This window comes from Dendroctonus ponderosae, unplaced genomic scaffold (genome assembly GCF_020466585.1).
Source record: "Dendroctonus ponderosae isolate FM_Combo_2020 unplaced genomic scaffold, Dpon_F_20191213v2 Dpon_F_20191213_12, whole genome shotgun sequence".
In the NCBI taxonomy this organism is placed as follows: domain Eukaryota; kingdom Metazoa; phylum Arthropoda; class Insecta; order Coleoptera; family Curculionidae; genus Dendroctonus; species Dendroctonus ponderosae.
The window spans coordinates 2366127-2380398 of record NW_026017316.1 but is presented as its reverse complement, the minus strand read 5'-3'; the positions used below and the strand labels follow the sequence as shown (position 1 = coordinate 2380398).

Below are 14272 nucleotides of genomic sequence, written 5' to 3'. Positions count from 1 at the left end.
CGCTCTCGCCTACACCAGCTACGTGAGCGCCTGCTCGCTCGGCCAGTTGCGCTGCTTCCACGGGCAAGTGACGGGCGGCGCCTGCGCCGACGGCCAGCTGGCCTGCGACGCCTCCTGCCAGCTGGGCAGCGCTAGATGCGGCGCTGTGTGCTACGACATTGACAGGCAGCGCTGTGACGGTAACTCGACAGGGTTTTCCCAGCAGGTGACGTTCTCATTGGACAAACGCAGGAGTGTTGGACTGCGCCGCAGGCGARGACGAGCTGGGCTGCCGCCCGCAGGACTGCCCCGCGCAGGTCAGCTGCCCCGGGCGCCCCCAGTGCCTGCGCCGCGCGCAGCTCTGCGACGGCCACCCGGACTGCGCAGACGGCTTCGACGAGTCCACCTGCCCCAAGGCCCCACCCGAAATCAGCTACCTAGCCGGCATAGCGCTTGCGCTCCTGCTGCTCCTGTTCACCTACTTGAGCTGCCGCTGCTGGCGGCGGCGCCCCCCGCCGGACAGCCCCCTGGACGTGCCCCTGCCCCCCTTCCAAGGTACCCCATACTCAATCTAGCAAAGTGAGGGCTTCAGCGCGCAGGCCCCGGCGAGGAGGCGGCCTCGACGGAGGCGCAGCCGTTCAGCGACGCGGACTTTCGGCCGGGCGGCGACATCTACGAGAGCTTCGCGGCGAACTTGGCGAAGATCAAGGGCAGGCGGGCGCAGCAGGAGGCCGTGACCTTGGTGCAGCCGGCCCCAGGCCAGGACGCCCTGGCCAAGTACTTCAAGGGGGTGCGCCCGACGCTGAGCGAGGAGCTGGCAGCGCTGGCCAGCATCAAGATCACGCGCGACCGCTGCTACGGCCTGCGCAAGGCCAAGAGCGAGGAGCGGCCCATGACGTGCGCATGCCCCTGAGCGACCGGGGGGCTTTTCAACAGTTCTTCAACACTTTGCAGGCGGCTGCTGTTTGTGGACGGCCACGACCGATCCGGAGCCAGCGACGACGAGCCCCCTGAACTTGATTTTAAGAAAGACAGTGTTGTTAGCGACTGATTAAACTCGTCAAAACTGACTGCCCGTGACAGTTGACAGGGCAAATGAGTTGAACCATTGGAAAAATGCAAACAAACCGACTATTTATAGCCGCGCTTAATTGCGCGGCGACAATCATAACAACAACAAAAACACCCGATTAAGCGGCCTGGCGCGATAAGCCCGAATTCCCCAGATAACCCACGGGCCACTGATTAGTGGGCATTGTTTAGCTGTCACAGCACGTTTGACAGCTATCAATCAGCCAAAGAAGCGAATTTCAGCGGAATTTGGGGTACGACGCACATGCACACCGGAAACGGAAGCGTCTTTGTATGGGCGCAAAGGTGTCATTGACGTGACAGGACTGCCGATCAGGGGGGCCCCCCTTATTGAGGTTAGACTGGGCGGGGAGAAAACCCGGCGAAGCGGCAACGGTGGAGCACCAGCACGCCCCTGAGCCGGCCTGGGTGCAGCTGCCGCCCAGGGCACTAACAAAGAGACCGCCGTTCCGGGCCCTGCGGGCGCGCTGCCGCCCCCAAACGGGGCGCCGCCTCAGGGGGGCGCATATCAGCCGCACTTTCATTGACTGCAAGTGGGGTGGCTTACCTGTGGGGCGTAAATCCGGCTGAATGGGCGCGGGAGTTCACTAGAAACGCACTGAACGCGGCTTGATGGCGGATCGACTGGCACTGAACTGAACGGCGCACGATCGGCTCCCAAAATGGCCGCCCCAACCTTGACGGCCGCATTGCCACTTCTCCGTTGAAAACCCCCCTGTTCTCACCAGGTTTGCCCCCAAACTCAGCTAATCGCAATCAGCTAGGGGCGGCGAGCGCCCCTGGCGGCCTTTTCAAGGCCCGGGGCCTTGAAAAGGCCCCCAACTGCCCCAGCCGGGCTGGCGCCACCTGGCGACAGCCCGCCGAAGCGCCTGAAGAATGGTGCTGCGACAGGCGYAATTAATTAAGTCCTGCAGGAGTCGGCAGGCATTAAAGCGCGCTTTGGATTGTCCGCTGGTTGCCCCCAATGAAAGCCACCTGTGGGCGGCTATTTTCGGCCTGGCAGCCCGCCAGGGAAGCAAAACCGCATCCAGTGGCCCGCTGCTGTCACGCTGACAATGCTAGTCGCGCTGCTTTTCTGGGTTTTCCTTGCGGGGGGCGCAGCCCCGAACCCCGCCAGGGTCGGTGAGTGTCCCCGCTTTAACCCCTTGCAGTGGCACACATTGAACAGGCCGTTTTAGGAGTGTTTTTCGAGGGGGCGCAGCCCCTGGACGGCTGGGACCTGCCGCAACTGGAACTGGCGAGCCTGCAGGAGCCCGAAGCCGATGGCCTGGCCGCCGTTAACGCCTGTAAGTGCTTTGGCAGTCCAACAGGTGAGCAGTTTGAAGCAGCAGTGAAAAGTGGGGTTTGTGCAGTCTGCGCAGCGGCCGGCGAAGGGTTCTCGGCAGTGCTGGGGCCGCCGCTGGGGCGGGGGGCCGAGACGCTGGAGTCGCTGTGCGCGCGGCTGCAGATCCCCTTCATCCAGACGCGCTGGGCGCCCAGGCGCCCCCCRGCCGCGCCCACCAGCTTCAACGTGTACCCCGACGCCGACCTGCTGGCGCAGGGGCTGGCCGCCCTTGTGGCCAGCCTGGACTGGGAGCACTTCGTGCTGCTCTACGAGGGCGACCTGGCCATGCTGCAGGACGTGCTCAAGCTGCAGCAGTTCCGGCCCGACAGCCGCAAGAACAGCGTCATGCTGAGGAAACTGGGCGCCGGCCCCGATCACCGGTAGGTGGACGCTGCGCTGGCCGAAGCGCCTTGACGCCGCTGTGTTTTAGGGCGCTGCTCAAGGAGGTGGCGGCGCAGAACGTGCGCCGAGTGGTGCTGCATTGCGCGCCCCGGAAGGTGCGGGCGCTGCTGCAGCAGGGCATGGAGGTGGGGCTGTTGAGCGACTTCTCCACCAGCGTTTTCCTAAGCGACCTGGACGCCCACACTTTGGACTTCAGCCATCTGGAGATCGAGGCGAATGTGACGGCGGTGCGGCTGTCGCCCGCCAAAGWGCCCCTGGCGGARGCGCTGCAGCGCGACGCCCTGCTGCTGCTGGCCCGGGCGCTGCAGGGGGGCGCCGACGCGCCYCTTAGGAACTGCAGCGCGCGTCTGGGCCCTTCGGGCCTCGTGGCCGCGCTGCAGCAGGCGGCGGTGCTGGAGGGCGTCACCGGGGAGCTGCGCCTGGAGAACGGGCGGCGCGACTGGTTCGAGCTGCAGCTGATCGAGGTGCGCAGCCCCCGCAAGCCCATCGGGCTGTGGAGCGCCAGCCGCCCCCGCCACGTGCAGCTGACGCGCAACGCCACTGAAATAGAGCGCGAGTTCCGAGAGCGGATGCGCACCCACAACTTCATCGTCAGCTCCAAGTGAGTCTCTGCGCCCAGTGGGGCCCGTTTGGTGAGCTCTGATTGGTCGACAGGCTGGGGGAGCCCTGGCTGATGCCCAGCGGGGTCGGCGGCGCCTCGGGCAACGCCCGCTACGAGGGCTACGCCATGGATCTGATCGCGGAGGTGGCGCACCTGATGGGCGTCCAGTTCCAGTTCGTGCTGACGCCCAACGACTCCACCCAGGGCATCGTGGACGACCTGATGAGGCGGGTGAGTGTGGGGGCGGGGCCCGCCAGCGCCTTCAGTCTCTAATTGGCCGGGGGGCGTGTCTAGAGGGCCGACCTGGGCGTGTGCGACTTCACCATCACGCAGGAGCGCAGCGAGCTGATCGACTTCAGTCTCCCGATCATGTCCTTGGGTGAGTGGAGTTTGGGGGGTTCAGCCTGGACTGGGAGAAACCGGGGTTTTGCCCGGCAGGCATCAGCATCCTGCACAAGGAGACCGAGCAGGAGGCGATCGACAACATGTACGGCTTCATGCGCCCCTTTTCCATCAACGTGTGGCTGCACACGATCACCCTCTACCTGGTGCTCTCCATAGCGATCCTGCTGATCGCCCGCCTGGACCCCGACGACTGGGAGAACCCCCACCCGTGCAACCCGCGCCCCGACGAGCTGGAGAACATCTGGGGCTTCAAGAACTGCCTGTGGCTCACGCTCGGCTCCATTATGACGCAGGGCTGCGACATCCTGCCCAAGTAGGTGGCACCGGGGGCGTGGCCTCGCCCAACTAATCGGCTCGGGGGCGTGGTTTCCAGGGGGATTTGCTCGCGCGTGGCCACTGCGATGTGGTGGTTCTTCTCGCTGATCATGACCAGCACGTACACAGCGAATCTGGCCGCTTTCCTGACAATGTCCCGCAAAGAGGAGGCCATCAAGAGCGTGGAGGACCTGGCCAATCAGAACAAGGTCAAGTACGGTGAGTGCGCTCAAGCCACGCCCCCCAGCCGCAATGCTCTGTCAAACAAAATGTCAACATTGACATGCAGCATCCAAAATGCCTGGGGGGGGGGCGTGGCTTGACCCGATCTGGTTGCCAGGGGTGATGTCCAACGGGTCGACGCAGGCGTTCTTTCAAACGTCAGGCAACAGTCTCTATCAGAAGATGTGGGCGACGATGAAAAACGAGAATCCGACGGTGTTCGAGAGCACCAATGCGAAGGGGGTGGAGCGCGTGCTCAGCACCAAAAAGGGGCTCTACGCGTTCTTTATGGAGTCGGCGCAGATCGAGTTCGAGCTGGCGCGCCACTGCGGCCTCAAAAAGATCGACCAGTACCTGGACAGCAAAAGCTACGGCATCGGGATGCCATTGGGTGAGGCCCTGCGGGCCCCTGCGATTGGCTGGCAATTGACAGTGACGTTTCAGGGGCGGACTACAGGCGCAGCATCAACTCGGCGGTGCTGCAGCTGCAGGAGAACGGCAAAATCCTGGAGCTGAAGGCCAAGTGGTGGAAGCGCGGGGCGGTCGAGTGCGCGCAGGTAGGCCGCAGCCAATGGCGGGGGCGCGCTTAGTCAGTGGGCGTGTTCTAGGGCGGGGCCGAGGGCAACAAGGACGAGCTGGGACTGGCCAATGTGGGGGGCGTGTTTGTGGTGCTGGCCGCCGGGATCCTGCTGGCGCTGTTCTTCGCCATCGGCGAGTTCCTGTGGAACGTCTACAGCATCGCGGTGCAGGAGCAGGTAGGGGGGCGCCGCCCCACTGATTGATGTGATTGGGTGATTGAAACCCGATGTAATCTAGATGGGGTACCTGGAGGCGCTGCGCAGCGAAGCAAAGTTCGCCTGCAACCTCGGGGTGACGCGCAAGGCGGCCAAGCCCGCCTTGTCGGCGCCCCCATCCGAACAGGGCGACGCCGACGGCATGGAGCGCTGCATCCTGGCGGGCGCCGGCTCCGTGCTGAACATCAACGCCAGCCTCCTGAACCGCCTGGGGCGCCAATAAAACGCCAGTGTTACCAGAGCCCCATTTAATACAACTCACTTTCACGTGTTGATCCCGTACTTGCTCTTCATCTTGTCGATCTCCTCCTGCTTCTTGTCCAAGTCGGTCTTCTTGAACGCCTTGTTGGCCTGATAGTAGAGCACCACCAGGTAGCGGTTGCACACGTTGAAGCCCGACAGGTGGTCGCAGGCGTTCTTCGCATCGAAGATGTCCTCGTAGACCACGAAGGCGGTGCCCCGCGTCTCGGGCGTGTTCCCCACGCGAATCTGCCGGATGGCGCCGTATTTGCCGAAGATATCGTACATCTCCTCGCCGGTTATCTTGTAGGGCAGGTTCCGCACGTAGAGGATGCGGTTGATTTCGGGCGGCAAGCGCACCTGCAAAACTAGGTTAGGGGGCTGCTGGCCTTGGGGCGAACGGGGGCACTTACGTTGGTCTTCCTTTGCATCGCTAGGGCCATTTTGGGGGGCGATAACCTATAAGCTCACTCGGTGCGAACCCAAACAAACCAAACTGGACMAGTGACAGCAACGACACCAATGTCATTGGGGGATTGACAAGGACTGGGGGCGCTCAGGGGATTTGGCAACGGCGCCAGAGGCCAGAAGCTGGAGTRARTCGAGTCGAATTAAATCATATAATAGGAAAATCGTACAGGAAAACAGCAAGCTCAAATGATAATCTCGGTGTCGCCCAGCTCCTCATCGGTGGGCAGCACGATGCGATCGACGGGCAGAAAATTGGGGTCGATCAGGGGGCCGCCGGACGCTTCGCGGCGCCGCAGCTCCAGGAAGGCCTCGCGCCCCGCCCAGTCCCGCAGGTTCAGATCCGGGGCGTACGCCCACACGTAGCCTGCAACAGTGCCCGGTCACCAGCGCGCCCCATTGCCCCCCTTCACTCACCTCCAATCATCAGGCAGAGGCTGATGCCGACGAACATCAGCGAATGGTGGGCGTGCAAGTCCTCCTTCTGGTCCCGGATGTCGTAGCCGAAGGAAATCCAGTTCTTGGGCGGCGCCTTGGCGGCGGGGGCCTTGCAAACGTCCGCCGTCGCTGTTTCGTTGTTCTTCCTGTTGGAGGTGGAGACCAGCCGCCACTGCGTCGCCGGCCGCAGCTTGGGCCACAGGGCGCGGTTCAAGCCTGCCAGCAGCACCATTTTATCGCCGAATTAGTGGAAAAAGGGGCCCGAAATTGATTGCACTGCCAAGTGGGGTTAGAGCACTGTTATGTCACTGTTTTGACTAGGGTGGCGTTGCCACCTCTGCTGACGGCCACCCGACCACGCCTAGTTATCCAGTCGCAGGCTAGGAGTAATCAGTCTAGGAGTAATTTGGGGAGCTTCGGCAGGGCGGAACTTCCCCAGAGGGACTTCGGCGAATTTCCTGAAGGCTGCAATTTTTTTTGAAAATCCCCACTAGAGAAGGCGTCACTGGCTGGCAGCAGCGCAAACAGCAGGTGGGGGTTTGTTGATCAACAAAGCCGCGCTTTTGGGGCGGCGTTGCCGCCCCGTGCCCCCGTTCCCAGTTTCCCGCCGCAACTCTCCCCTAGTTGAGCGCGTGCAGCTGCCGCTAGTGGAGCAACTTGGCGCCGCCGCCCACTAGCGTCAGAGTGACATCCCAAGTTCGCAGCGCAGCTTCATCCCCCAGCTTGGCCCCAAAATCAACAATGTCTGAGCAGGTGAGTGGGGCGAAGCCCCCCATAGCGCTTCATTGACTCATTGCTTCAAGGGCGACCTGAGCCCCGATGCGGACGGCCCCCATTTCAGCCCCTCGTCCGTGTCCGCCGACTATCGCCTGTCCCTGCCCCCTTCCATGGTAGCCCTAGATAGTAGCCAGCGTTTGGGTGCTGATTGGTTGTTTTCTGCTTAGGAGACGCAGATCAGGAAGCTGAAGGTGTCGCTGGAGCCGTGGCGTCAGCTGGTGCTGCTGGCCAATCAGGTGCTGCTGTGGGAGAACTCCGCCTACCCCACGGCGCTGCTGGCAGGTAAGCCACGCCCCCTGGGCCCCGCCCGGCGCTGATCGCTCGTCTTTGGCAGGCTCCACGCTGGTTTTCGCGCTGATTTGGTTCTGCAACGCGGCCTTCGTGACGGTGCTGGCGCTGCTCGGGCTGCTGCTCACGCTGCTCGACTGTCTGATGCCCGCCATTCTGGCCGCCCTCTTCAAGCCCGACCAATGGGGCGGCGACAAGCAGCGCCAGTACGAGGAAACATGCACCAGCCTGATCATGTACAAGACCAAGGCGGAGCTGCTGAGCGCCTCCTTTCTACGGCTGCGCGTCACCAATCCCAAGATCGTAAGTGGGCGTGGTTCTGGTTGCTGTCAGCTCACCCCCCTTGTGTCCTTGTCTAGTACTTCAGCATCAGCATCGTCGCGCTCTGTCTGCTGGTGTGGGTGGGCGGCACCGTGGACAACGTGCTGCTTACCTACCTGCTGACCACCTTCTGCCTGCTGATGCCGGGCATGCTGCGCCACGGCATGCTTACCAAGCTGTCGCAGACGTCATCGCGCCTCTGCAACCAGCTGGTCGAGCACGCCAAAACGCGCGTCAGCGCCAAGAAGGCCCAGTAGCCCCCCCGCCCGTCCAGGCGGGAATTTTCGGGAAATTCCAGTGATATCGACAGACTGACCTTTTTCCTTTGCTTAGTTTAGTTGATTTTTATTAGTTAATTGAGGGTTTTGCCGCCGGTAACCTCACAAAGCCGAGCAAGTGACAGCTGTGCTGTCACGGCAATGACGTTGGACGCAGTCGCCAGCATGGGGCGAGGCGCCCTGGCGGGCGTGCGCAGCATGCAGTTGTTCGACGTGCAGCAGCCCGAGGACCTTTACAAGCTGTTCTTCTTCTGCCACCTTTTCTCCTGGCTGGTGCTGATGTGGAAGCTGCGCAACTAATCGGATAATGTCCCGCTGTCAATAAAGCGCTTTTTGGTAGTGGGGGTTTTATTGAGATGGGGCTGAGGGCCTCGCGGCTGACGTCACTGGGCGGGCGGGCAACGCCGCAACGGCCGTTGGCAATGACAACAGCCCGATTCAAACCAACACAAACATAACCTGCAGTGTCAGCGTGAGCCCCATTCGAGGCTGAAAATGGGTGAAGAATTCAATGAGGTGTGGCTGGCCGACTTGCTGCCGCTCTACTACAAGCGGCTGTTCCCCGCCGCCCTTTTCCACCGCTGGCTCAGCTACGGTAAGTCGCAGGGGCGTCACTGGGGGGCCGTGCTCAGGAAGCGGCTTGTTGCAGGGAGCTCGTTCGCGTTTGCCACGCGCGAGATCAGCTTCACCTTGCTGGGGGACGTGTACATCCGGTACCAGTCGTTCGACACTGCGGACGAGTTCGTGCAGGAGCTCTGCCGCAAAATGCCCATCAAGATCGACATTGGGGCCGTTTACCTCACCAAGCCCAGGAGCCGGAAGGTGCTGTCGGTGATGACGCCCGTGGCGAAGGAAATGGTCTTCGACATCGACATGACCGATTACGACGACGTGCGGAGCTGCTGCCAAGGGGCGGACGTGTGCCCCAAGTGCTGGCGGCTGATGGCGATCGCCGCCCGCGTCCTGGACGCCGCCCTCAGGGAGGACTTTGGCTTCCGCCACATTCTGTGGGTGTTTTCTGGACGGCGCGGTGAGTGGGGCTTCAGTCGGTGAGTGGGGCGCCATAACCAGAGCTCATCTAGCGCTTTTGCAGGCATCCACGCCTGGGTCTCGGACGAACAGGCGCGCGGTCTGGACGATGCGGCCCGCTCGGCCGTGGCCGAGTACCTGCAGGTGGTGAAAGGGGGCACCGCAAAGGGCAAGAAGGTCCACCTGCCCTCGAACATCCACTCCTCCATCCGGTAGGCTCAAGGCCCCGCAGGGCGCAGTGATGGAGTTTCCTGGTTTCAGGCGCGCCCTGGCCATAATCGAGAAGCACTTCCAGGACATCGTGCAGGAGCAGGATCTGTTGGGGGACGAGCAGCGGCTCGGCGCCTTCCTGGCGCTGATCGACAAGGAGCTGCGCCCCCAGTTCAAGGAGGCGCTGGCGGGCGCCGCCACGTCGCTGGAGCGCTGGCAGGCCTTCGAGCGCACCTTTGTGCAGCTGCTGCAGAAGGTGTGGGCAGGTGAGCGTGTGGGGGCCAGTGTAGGACCTGCTGGTTGTAGGGGCAAGTGCCGCGCGGCCAGCGGAACCTGCGGGAGGAGATCAAGCTGCAGATTGCCTACCCGCGGCTGGACATCAACGTGACCAAGAGCCTGGGGCATCTGCTGAAGGCCCCCTTTTGCGTGCACCCCAAGACTGGGAAGGTCTGCGTCCCCTTCAGCGTCAAGCACGCGGAGAGCTTCGATCCGCACGGTGTGCCCACATTGCGGTGAGTCCCAGGCAGGCGGCTGCGTGCCGGAGTTTTACTGGGGGGCCCTTGCAGGGCCATCATGGACGAGGTGGATGCGTACGACCGCAAAACCAAGGAGCAGGTGGATGGGGGCGAAGCCCCCTCGGCGCCCCACCGGGCCAGGATCCCCGACTTCAAGAAAACCAGCCTGATCAAGCCGTTCAGCTTGTTCGCGGAGTTCCTGCGCGAGCTGGAGCGGGGCGCGAAGCGCCCCCATTCGCTAGCGGATTTTTGAGGGGCCAATCAAACGCCGCCGGTGTGTAACAGGTATTTATGCAGTCTATGTACAAGATGGGGGCCGGATGGGGAATTAAATCGGGCAACACTGAACGCAGTCTTTGAGTGCCCGGGGCCCTAGCTGGAGTGCTGGCTGGGCGTCAGCCCCCCGCTGTGCTCCGGGCTGTGTTTCTGCTTCTTGCGCTTCTTCTCCTTTTTCCGCTTCTTCCGCTCCTTGTCCTCGTCGTGCCGTTTCTGTTTCTTGTGCTTCTTCTCGTGGGTGTCGCCGGCGGCGTCCGTCACCGCGGTCTCAGCCGACGGGGGCCCCCCGTCTTTGTGCTTGTGCTTCTTGTGTTTGCTCTTCCGTTTCTTCAGCGGTGTGGACGTGGTGTAGCGATACTGCTCGGGCAACTGTGGACGCAACTCATTAGAACAGCCCTAGCGCGGTTCATCTGCCTGAACTCACCGGGCCGGGGTGCAGCCGGAAGCCTTCGAGCTGCGCGCTGCTGAGCAGCAGCAGGTCTTTGCCCCCGACCGGGGGCTTCTCGATCACGCTGCGCAGCGAGCTGTTGTCCGACTGGCCTGGCAGGTCTGCAACAACCCGGTTCAGTAGTTGGGGGCTCATTTGGGGCCGCGCCACTTACCGATAACCCCGGGCAGGGTGGGCAGGAACGACGACAGCTGCTCCTTGAGCTTCTTGCCGCTGAACTTACTGTACGAGTGCTCCAGGCCATAGTAGGTCATCAAGTTGGTCGCGCCAGTGATTTCGCTTTCGCCTGCAAAACACCCGGTTAGCCGGCGCGGTCAGGCACAAGAGCTGGGGGGCTGCGCCCCCGCGTACCTGGCGGCTCTTTGAGCAGGTAGAACGGCCCGCTGGGGACTATGGAGGGGTTCTTTCCTAGTAGGATGGTCGTTTTGAGGGTTCCGGACGAGTCTTGGCGAGAAACAACCGGGGAGCGGGCGCCCCTGGGCGACGATTTCGGCGAATATTGCTCTACTTTGCGGAACTGATCGCCCATCATCTTACACCCTCATCGTTTTCACTACACAATCGACCGAAATCTAGCTTTGTGCTTCGCGTCTGACAATGTTTGTGACAGCGACGATGACATCCTGACAGCGCGGAACTGAACGGGCTGTTGCCGCCGCTTGCGGCACGCCCTTGGTGGGGTGCAAAAAACCTAGGAATTTATCACTAGTTTAGACGACAAAACCCTCTTTGAATGATCTTGTGGCGGTTTCCTCGGGCGGGGCTCGCGTGACGCTCTGGGACCCCCAAAAATCCCTTCAGTTGAARCTTCAAGCCATAGAGAAAGTAAAATAAGATTTTGTCCACTCAACGATGGTGTAGTCTAACGATGGTGGAAATTTCAAGTTGCTACTTACATTAGTTTGAAAGATGCGAATTGTTAAATGAGAAAGCGCAGTTTGGTAAAAACTTGCACTTTCATCTCCATATTTTCTGGGCCGGCAAAAATCAAGACTTTGGACGATTGCTATGAAACTTTCAGCATTTGTCCACTCAAGTATAGTCTAACGATGGTGGAAATTTCAAGTTGCTACTTACATTAGTTTGGAAGATGCGAATTTTTAAATGAGGAAGCGCAGTTTGGTAAAAACTTGCACTTTCATGTCAATTTTTTCTTATTTCACTTAATCTATGCTTCAAGCTCGCTTCGCCTCATTTCCATGAGACAACAAAGGACAGAATGACATTTGCGGTGTCAAACAGGAGGCGCTTTTGCCAAGTCTATCAATTGTCTTCACTGATCAGTTCTTTGGGGGCGCATTTTGTGCCAGTCTGGACAAGCCATAGAACACGGCTTACAAGGAACGTGAAAATGTCCAGTTAAAACATGATTCGGTTTGGAAGTTGTACATTTTTAAAAAAATCCTGATATTTTGCAAAAACACAAATTGTCACTCGTGTTTATAAATATGAAAGAAATTCACCGATTTCGTTAAAAAAAACACTTGAAAAGGATCGCGCAAATGTCAATTTCAAGCGCCTTAATGTGAAAACTGTGCCTACGCGCGGTTGGACTAATTTAAAAAAATTTTCCGCCCACAAATTTGGCGAATTTCGCCCACGTTCCAGTTAACCGGGAGCAATTTTTGACTCAATTGTTGCATCCGCATCAAGGTGGGCGTGCGACAATCGCTCCTGATGCCTGCCGGTGCAGGCCTCTGGCGCCCACCAGCGCAACCACGCGCCCTTGCGGGCGGCCGGACGGCTTGAAGGGCGCGCGCCAAGTGCGTGTCCCGTTATCGAGCGGGCCGGGCATGCGCCGCCCCGTCCCGTCCTGCCGTGGCAGCAGCAGCAGCAGCAGTGGACATTGACGGCGTTTCGAGTGCGGCAGGACAGCAGCATGTCCGCGCGTTAGTGCGGTTKTCCCGCTCTCTGGACAGGACGCTGTGTCCCATTTGGYCGGTGGCCACCCGCGCTCTGGACAGTGCACCACATCCGGTTCGCCAGGTGAGTCCCGCTCAAATCGCCCTTCATCCGCTTTGGAGGTCACCCCCACCCCCCCACGCACTCATTCAGCCAAAGTGGTTGTAGCGTGGTGATCGGTCCTGGTAGTACGCGCCTGGCTTAAGCATTGCGGTTGCCAGGCAACCGAGCCGAGTGGGCGGGTCGCCAAGCCCCCACGCAAGCGGGTGGTGGGGGCTCCATTCACTCACCAAAGTGGGGTGGGGGCCCTGGGCCCCACCAATGGAAACAGTGAAAATAGTTCAAAAAGTGGTTTATTTGGTTGCAGACAGTGACGATGGGGGCGAAGGGGCGGGAGACAGCCCCACAATGAGCCCCAATAGCCGGCGGGGCTGCGTGCGGCCGCCCCATTTCGACATACTGTAAGTACCTAGCAGGTGGGGCTGATGAAAAGGGGCTGGCCGGGCAGCTGCACGTAAATCAGCTGCTGGGGGATGCCGGGCAGGCAGTACGGGACGTACTGGACGGGGTAGCAGACATCGTCCGGGGACATTTTGCGGCAATTTGGCTGACACTCGGACCAGTTGTGACAGTGTTGTGACAGCGCCGCCATGACAACGCCATTGTTTTGCAGATGGCTGCCAAGGGCGGCGATCCGATCGGTGGAGGGCGACCCGTCCGACTGCATTCTGGTGGTGGGGGTGTCGCGGCCTCGGATGGCGCTCGCCGTCCTGCTCATCACGCTGCTCTCCTTGTTCCTCACCGTGCATCTGATCTATGACAGCGCGCTGAGCAGCCTCCATCAGCAGGGGGCGGCGCCGCCCACGCGGCCCCCCTTCTACCTGTTGCCGCGCAAGCTGCTGGCGCGCCCCACCAGACGGCTGCCGCAGGTAGGTGGGAGGGGAATGGGGGCGGGGCCAATGGTGAAGGCGTGGCTTTTGCAGGCGATCATCATGGGCGTGCGCAAGTGCGGCACGAGGGCGCTGCTGGAGATGCTCTACCTGCATCCGGCCGTGCAAAAGGCGGCCGGCGAGGTGCATTTCTTCGACCGGGACGAGAACTACTACAAAGGGCTGGAGTGGTACCGGCAGCAGATGCCCCACTCGCGCGCCGGCCAGGTGACCATCGAGAAGAGCCCCAGCTACTTTGTGACGCCCGAGGTGAGCACCCGGCGCCCCCTAGTGCGAGTTGATTTTTCGCGATATCTGCTCTGGATGAAGAGCGGGGGGGCTGCAACCTGCGCCAGAGGCTGGCCCTTGGCCCTCTGCGCTTTTCATCAAGGGGCCCCTTTGGCGCTCAGCCCCACCGTTTGGGCGCAATGCGCCAAAATGCGCCCTTCGCATCCGCGCGTAATGGAAGCGAAAATGCGCAAACTTTAAAAATTCCCCAAAAAATCCCTAAGGATGGCAGCGAATCGAAACTTTCACACATGGTAGGCCTAACTCTTCTGCTTTTAACGCAACAAACCCGGAATTTCCAGCATTTCTGGTTGGGACGCAATGAAATTTTCAATCGTCCATCGCATCCGCGCGTAATGGAAGTGAAAATGCGCAAACTTTAAAAATTCCTCCAAAAATCCCTGATGATGGCAGCGAGTCGAAACTTTTACACATTGTAGCCCCGACTCTTCTTCTTTTAACGCAACAAACCCGGAATTTCCAGCATTTCTCGTTGGGGCGCAATGAATTTTTCAATCGTCCATCGCATCTGCGCGTAATCGAAGTGAAAATGTGCAAACTTTAAAAATTCCTCCAAAAATCCCTGATGATAGCAGCGAATCGAAACTTTCACACATTGTAGGCCCGACTCTTCTTCTTTTAACGCAACAAACCCCAAATTTCCAGTATTTCTGGTTGGGACGTAATGAATTTTTAAATCGTCCATCGCATCTGCGCTTAATCGAAGTGAA

General features: G+C 60.4%; 9 protein-coding genes across 13 annotated transcripts in view; 5 read left to right on the top strand and 4 right to left on the bottom strand.

The window, feature by feature from the left end:
* The window catches only part of LOC109542428 (proteoglycan 4), a 5085-nt gene extending 3363 nt beyond the window's left edge, over positions 1 to 1722 (bottom strand). Inside the window, exon 1 of the mRNA XM_019911654.2 lies at positions 1619 to 1722. The gene's annotated coding sequence lies outside the window, so the exon portion shown is untranslated. The remainder of the gene's footprint in view (positions 1 to 1618) is intronic.
* Positions 1 to 14272, top strand: part of LOC109542432 (E3 ubiquitin-protein ligase HECW2-like) — a 34919-nt gene that overhangs the window by 9400 nt on the left and 11247 nt on the right. The window lies entirely within an intron of this gene.
* On the top strand, positions 1928 to 5416 carry LOC109542427 (glutamate receptor ionotropic, kainate 2). 2 transcript variants are annotated; one of them, XM_048662804.1, is made up of 12 exons: positions 1932 to 2193; positions 2250 to 2357; positions 2424 to 2775; positions 2826 to 3398; positions 3452 to 3629; positions 3693 to 3777; positions 3837 to 4116; positions 4177 to 4337; positions 4459 to 4731; positions 4785 to 4897; positions 4949 to 5095; positions 5157 to 5416. In XM_048662804.1, exons 1-12 carry the CDS (start codon positions 2127 to 2129, stop codon positions 5355 to 5357), a joined length of 2538 nt encoding a protein of 845 aa, XP_048518761.1. In that variant the 5' UTR covers positions 1932 to 2126; the 3' UTR covers positions 5358 to 5416. The 2 variants fall into 2 exon arrangements, with proteins under 2 accessions (XP_048518760.1, XP_048518761.1); XM_048662803.1 differs by having other exon boundaries at positions 1928 to 2193; positions 2250 to 2775.
* LOC109542431 (splicing factor 3B subunit 6) lies at positions 5368 to 5897 on the bottom strand. The gene is made up of 2 exons (XM_019911658.2): positions 5788 to 5897; positions 5368 to 5734 (listed from the first exon to the last, which is right to left on the bottom strand). Exons 1-2 carry the CDS (start codon positions 5815 to 5817, stop codon positions 5399 to 5401), a joined length of 366 nt encoding a protein of 121 aa, XP_019767217.1. The 5' UTR covers positions 5818 to 5897; the 3' UTR covers positions 5368 to 5398.
* On the bottom strand, positions 5981 to 6617 carry LOC109542430 (NADH dehydrogenase [ubiquinone] 1 beta subcomplex subunit 11, mitochondrial). Its single transcript, XM_019911657.2, has 2 exons — positions 6260 to 6617; positions 5981 to 6209 (listed from the first exon to the last, which is right to left on the bottom strand). Exons 1-2 carry the CDS (start codon positions 6510 to 6512, stop codon positions 6028 to 6030), a joined length of 435 nt encoding a protein of 144 aa, XP_019767216.2. The 5' UTR covers positions 6513 to 6617; the 3' UTR covers positions 5981 to 6027.
* On the top strand, positions 6902 to 8283 carry LOC109533373 (ADP-ribosylation factor-like protein 6-interacting protein 1). Of its 2 annotated transcripts, XM_019898677.2 has the most exons (5): positions 6902 to 7033; positions 7084 to 7170; positions 7225 to 7339; positions 7392 to 7648; positions 7705 to 8283. In XM_019898677.2, the coding sequence occupies exons 1-5, from the start codon at positions 7022 to 7024 to the stop codon at positions 7921 to 7923; spliced, it is 690 nt and encodes a 229-aa protein (XP_019754236.2). In that variant the 5' UTR covers positions 6902 to 7021; the 3' UTR covers positions 7924 to 8283. The 2 variants fall into 2 exon arrangements, with proteins under 2 accessions (XP_019754236.2, XP_019754237.2); XM_019898678.2 differs by lacking the exon at positions 7084 to 7170 and having other exon boundaries at positions 6906 to 7033.
* Positions 8298 to 10046, top strand: LOC109533371 (DNA primase small subunit). Its single transcript, XM_019898675.2, has 6 exons — positions 8298 to 8539; positions 8594 to 8974; positions 9038 to 9185; positions 9235 to 9439; positions 9490 to 9695; positions 9750 to 10046. Exons 1-6 carry the CDS (start codon positions 8440 to 8442, stop codon positions 9949 to 9951), a joined length of 1242 nt encoding a protein of 413 aa, XP_019754234.2. The 5' UTR covers positions 8298 to 8439; the 3' UTR covers positions 9952 to 10046.
* On the bottom strand, positions 9973 to 11212 carry LOC109533372 (mediator of RNA polymerase II transcription subunit 19). Its single transcript, XM_019898676.2, has 4 exons — positions 10774 to 11212; positions 10577 to 10708; positions 10399 to 10523; positions 9973 to 10343 (listed from the first exon to the last, which is right to left on the bottom strand). The coding sequence occupies exons 1-4, from the start codon at positions 10952 to 10954 to the stop codon at positions 10071 to 10073; spliced, it is 711 nt and encodes a 236-aa protein (XP_019754235.1). The 5' UTR covers positions 10955 to 11212; the 3' UTR covers positions 9973 to 10070.
* Positions 11860 to 14272, top strand: part of LOC109533375 (heparan sulfate glucosamine 3-O-sulfotransferase 1) — a 7062-nt gene continuing 4649 nt past the window's right edge. For 2 of the 3 annotated variants that reach the window (XR_007280667.1, XM_048662808.1), the window contains exons 1-4: positions 11863 to 12408; positions 12674 to 12785; positions 12998 to 13253; positions 13308 to 13523. Coding sequence is in view for 2 of the 3 variants with exons in the window: in XM_048662808.1 (XP_048518765.1) it covers positions 12733 to 12785; positions 12998 to 13253; positions 13308 to 13523 (525 nt within the window). In the remaining variant the exon portion in view is untranslated. Of the gene's footprint in view, positions 12409 to 12673; positions 12786 to 12997; positions 13254 to 13307; positions 13524 to 14272 lie in introns of all 3 variants that reach the window. The other variant, XM_048662809.1, reaches the window with a different exon arrangement.

Excerpts from the sequence above, each read along its gene's own strand:
- LOC109542431 (XM_019911658.2), bottom strand. The coding sequence starts at position 5,817 with ATGGCCCTAGCGATGCAAAGGAAGACCAAC. Across the intron at positions 5,735-5,787 it reads CGATGCAAAGGAAGACCAAC|GTGCGCTTGCCGCCCGAAAT; the intron begins GTAAGTGCCCCC and ends CTAGTTTTGCAG.
- LOC109533372 (XM_019898676.2), bottom strand. The coding sequence starts at position 10,954 with ATGATGGGCGATCAGTTCCGCAAAGTAGAGCAATATTCGCCGAAATCG. Across the intron at positions 10,709-10,773 it reads CCTGCTCAAAGAGCCGCCAG|GCGAAAGCGAAATCACTGGC; the intron begins GTACGCGGGGGC and ends GGTGTTTTGCAG. Across the intron at positions 10,524-10,576 it reads CACCCTGCCCGGGGTTATCG|ACCTGCCAGGCCAGTCGGAC; the intron begins GTAAGTGGCGCG and ends GGGTTGTTGCAG.
- LOC109542430 (XM_019911657.2), bottom strand. The coding sequence starts at position 6,512 with ATGGTGCTGCTGGCAGGCTTGAACCGCGCCCTGTGGCCCAAGCTGCGG. Across the intron at positions 6,210-6,259 it reads CCTCTGCCTGATGATTGGAG|GCTACGTGTGGGCGTACGCC; the intron begins GTGAGTGAAGGG and ends GCACTGTTGCAG.
- LOC109533371 (XM_019898675.2), top strand. The coding sequence starts at position 8,440 with ATGGGTGAAGAATTCAATGAGGTGTGGCTGGCCGACTTGCTGCCGCTC. Across the intron at positions 8,540-8,593 it reads CCACCGCTGGCTCAGCTACG|GGAGCTCGTTCGCGTTTGCC; the intron begins GTAAGTCGCAGG and ends GGCTTGTTGCAG. Across the intron at positions 8,975-9,037 it reads GGTGTTTTCTGGACGGCGCG|GCATCCACGCCTGGGTCTCG; the intron begins GTGAGTGGGGCT and ends GCGCTTTTGCAG.
- LOC109533373 (XM_019898677.2), top strand. Across the intron at positions 7,171-7,224 it reads TGTCCCTGCCCCCTTCCATG|GAGACGCAGATCAGGAAGCT; the intron begins GTAGCCCTAGAT and ends TTTTCTGCTTAG. Across the intron at positions 7,649-7,704 it reads GCGTCACCAATCCCAAGATC|TACTTCAGCATCAGCATCGT; the intron begins GTAAGTGGGCGT and ends GTCCTTGTCTAG.